The sequence below is a fragment of the Colobus angolensis genome, unplaced genomic scaffold (assembly GCF_000951035.1).
Source record: "Colobus angolensis palliatus isolate OR3802 unplaced genomic scaffold, Cang.pa_1.0 Scaffold65, whole genome shotgun sequence".
In the NCBI taxonomy this organism is placed as follows: Eukaryota; Metazoa; Chordata; class Mammalia; order Primates; family Cercopithecidae; genus Colobus; species Colobus angolensis.
In genome coordinates this window covers 2,810,017-2,812,874 of record NW_012120154.1, presented here as the reverse complement: position 1 = coordinate 2,812,874, position 2,858 = coordinate 2,810,017, and the positions used below count along the sequence as shown (strand labels likewise).

At 45.7% G+C, this 2,858-nt stretch overlaps 1 protein-coding gene across 1 annotated transcript in view; it reads right to left on the bottom strand.

Moving 5' to 3' along the window:
- Window positions 1-2,858, bottom strand: part of FAM227A (family with sequence similarity 227, member A) — a 70,795-nt gene that overhangs the window by 7,252 nt on the left and 60,685 nt on the right. The window contains exon 14 of the mRNA XM_011964328.1: window positions 2,285-2,441. Within this exon, the coding sequence (XP_011819718.1) occupies window positions 2,285-2,441 (157 nt within the window). The remainder of the gene's footprint in view (window positions 1-2,284; window positions 2,442-2,858) is intronic.

The following is a 2,858-nucleotide window of genomic DNA, read 5'->3' as shown; positions in this document are numbered from 1 at the left end:
CTCACTCTGTAGCCAGGCTGGAGTACAGTGGCATGATCTCGGCTCGCTGCAACCTCCACCTCCTGGGTTCAAGCGATTCTCCTGCCTCAGCCTCCCAAGTAGCTGGGATTACAGGGGCCTGCCACCACACCTGGCTAATTTTTGTATTTTTAGTAGAGACAGGGTTTCACCATGTTGGCCAGGCTGGTCTCAAACTCCTGAACTCAGGTAATCTGCCTGCCTCGGCCTCCCAAAGTGCTTGGATTATAGGCATGAGCCACTGTGCCCGGCCGATAGTGTTATATATTTTATAGAAAATAATTTAGTAAAAGCCAGGTGCGGTAGCTCACACCTATAATCCCAGCACTTTGGGAGGCTGAGGCAGATCGCAAGGTCAAGCGATCGAGACCATCCTAGCAAACATGGTGAAACCATGTCTCTCCTAAAAATACAAAAATTAGCTGGGTGTGGTGGCATGCACCTGTAGTCCCAGCTACGCAGGAGGCTGAGGCAGGAGAATCGCTTGAACCCAAGAGGCAGACATTGCAGTGAGCCGAAATTGCGCCACTGCACTCCAGCCTGGGCAATAGAGCGAGACTCTGTCTCAAAAAAAAAAAAAAAAAAATTCTCCCTCTGCTCTGCCCTCCTTCCACCCCTTCTTGATTGGTTAGAAAATCAGCTACACTTGCCACAAGCTGTGGGACCTCAGACAAGATAGCAGTCATCCTCTGTGCCTCCATTTCCATATCTGTAAAACAGAGATAATAATGCCCACTTTAGATGATGTGACTCATAATCGTGGTAGTTATTTATGTAGTACCAGCTGTATGCCATTTAATCCTCATCACAACACTGTAAGTTTGGTATAACTATCCACATTTTAGGAATGAGTAGATAAAGATATTGAGCTTGGAGGTCGAGCTGTGCACATAAGACCTTAAAGCCAGTGGTTGCTAAACTGGGACTCAAATCTAAGGCTCTGTATCCCAACCCAGATTCCTTCCACTACACTAAACTGTCTTTAGAGAACAATGAAGTGATGTTTGGGAAAACATGTTGCAAGAAATAAAACACTAAGAAATGTGAGTTTTTGTTACTACTCTCTCCCTATAGAACATGTAAATAAGTTTGTGGACATGGAGTTCTATGCAGCAGAAGATGCAAAGTTCTCCTGTTGGGGAGCTCAATGTAGACGTGGATCATCCCAGCCCCTGTTATCTGCCAGGCACTAGCCTTTATCTCGGTTGTGTCTGTAATCTGCATAATAGCCCTATGAGGCAGGTACTCTTATCCCTATTTTACAGGTGAAAAAAATGACGCACAGAGAGAAGCTGGAACTTATCTCAAATCACTCGGTTTGCAGTAGAGTTGGTTCCTGAGTCCAGGTCTATTTGAACCAATAGACCAGTTTGATTCCAAATAGAACCCGTGTTCTCTGACTCCTATGGTAAGCTGCTAAGACTCAGGACACCAACATACGCCACACTTATTTTCCTTTTTCTTTTCTTTTTTTTTGAGATGGAGTTTTGCTCTTGCTGCCCAGGCTGGAGTGCAATGGCGCAATCTAGGGTCACTGCAACCTCTGCCTCCTGGGTTCAAGTGATTCTCCTGCTTCAGCCTCCCAAGTAGCTGGGATTATAGGCATGCACCACCAGGCCTAGCTAATTTTTTTTTGTATTTTTAGTAGAGACAGGGTTTCATCGTGTTAGCCAGGCTGGTCTCAAACTCCTTATCTCAGATGATCTGCTCATCTTGGCTCTCACAGTGCTGGGATTACAGGCGTGAGCCACCACACCTGGCCAACCGCACCTGTTTTCTTGAGATCTGAGCTTTCTATTCGATCTTTAGGATAAATGGCAACAGGGCCAGGGATTTGCTGAGGGGTCTAAGGCAGGAGTGTGTCTGAGGAAGGTGTTAGATGAAACATACATGTGGACAACAAAATTCCTGGTCAGTACCTACTCTGGGGTCTACGAGTGTCTGGGAAGCATTACTTAGTTTCAACGTATGTTAGAATACCGAGTTAGCACATTCATTCTGGTAGGTGGAAAAGAGATTTTGCACACAAGGAAATTTGACACACCCCTGGGTCTCACGGCCAGTTCACAAGGCTGGCTCTAGATTTGGAACTAAGATGAGTATGATTCTGACCCTGAGGCTCGTACCACTGGCCACCTCTGGCGAGTACACGTGGTGTGCCAGGCGCTGTGCTAAGGCCTGGGTGCCATTCCCTGACCTTTGCTTCTGGGAAGAGGACACGGGGGACTGGAGCAGTGCGAACCCTGACCACAGTGACAAGGATATAGGGTGCTCATGGTCTTTTCCCTTCTGACTATCAACACATTCTTGCCGTGCTGCTGCAGACTGATGTAGTTCTGGAGAAAGTACACAATCAGAGGGCTCTTCCCATAAATGTTGAAGAGGTTTGAAGTCAGCTCAGGGCTTTTGCAGGCAGCACATGACTGAGGATGGAAGAAAAAGGAAAAATGAAGGATAATGTTATTTTTACAGTATGTATTAAGAACCGGAAAGGCATCAAAGCACTCATGTCCTTTGATCCAGTCATTCCAGTTTTAGGATGCATCCTAAGAAAATTACTCAAAATAAAGAAAAAAGAAAAGTCAAGGGGCAAATATGTCCACTGCAGAGATATTTACTGTATGTAGCAAAAGATGAGAATAACTTAAAAATGTTCGAGGAGAAGATATTGATCTCTTTACCCAAAGGAATGGCATGCCACTATTAAAATGTTTATGAAGACTGATAACTTAAAACAGGTTTCAGGTATAAGAGTAAATTGTTAGGCCGGGCGCGGTGGCTCAAGCCTGTAATCCCAGCACTTTGGGAGGCCGAGGCAGGCGGATCATGAGGTCAGGAGA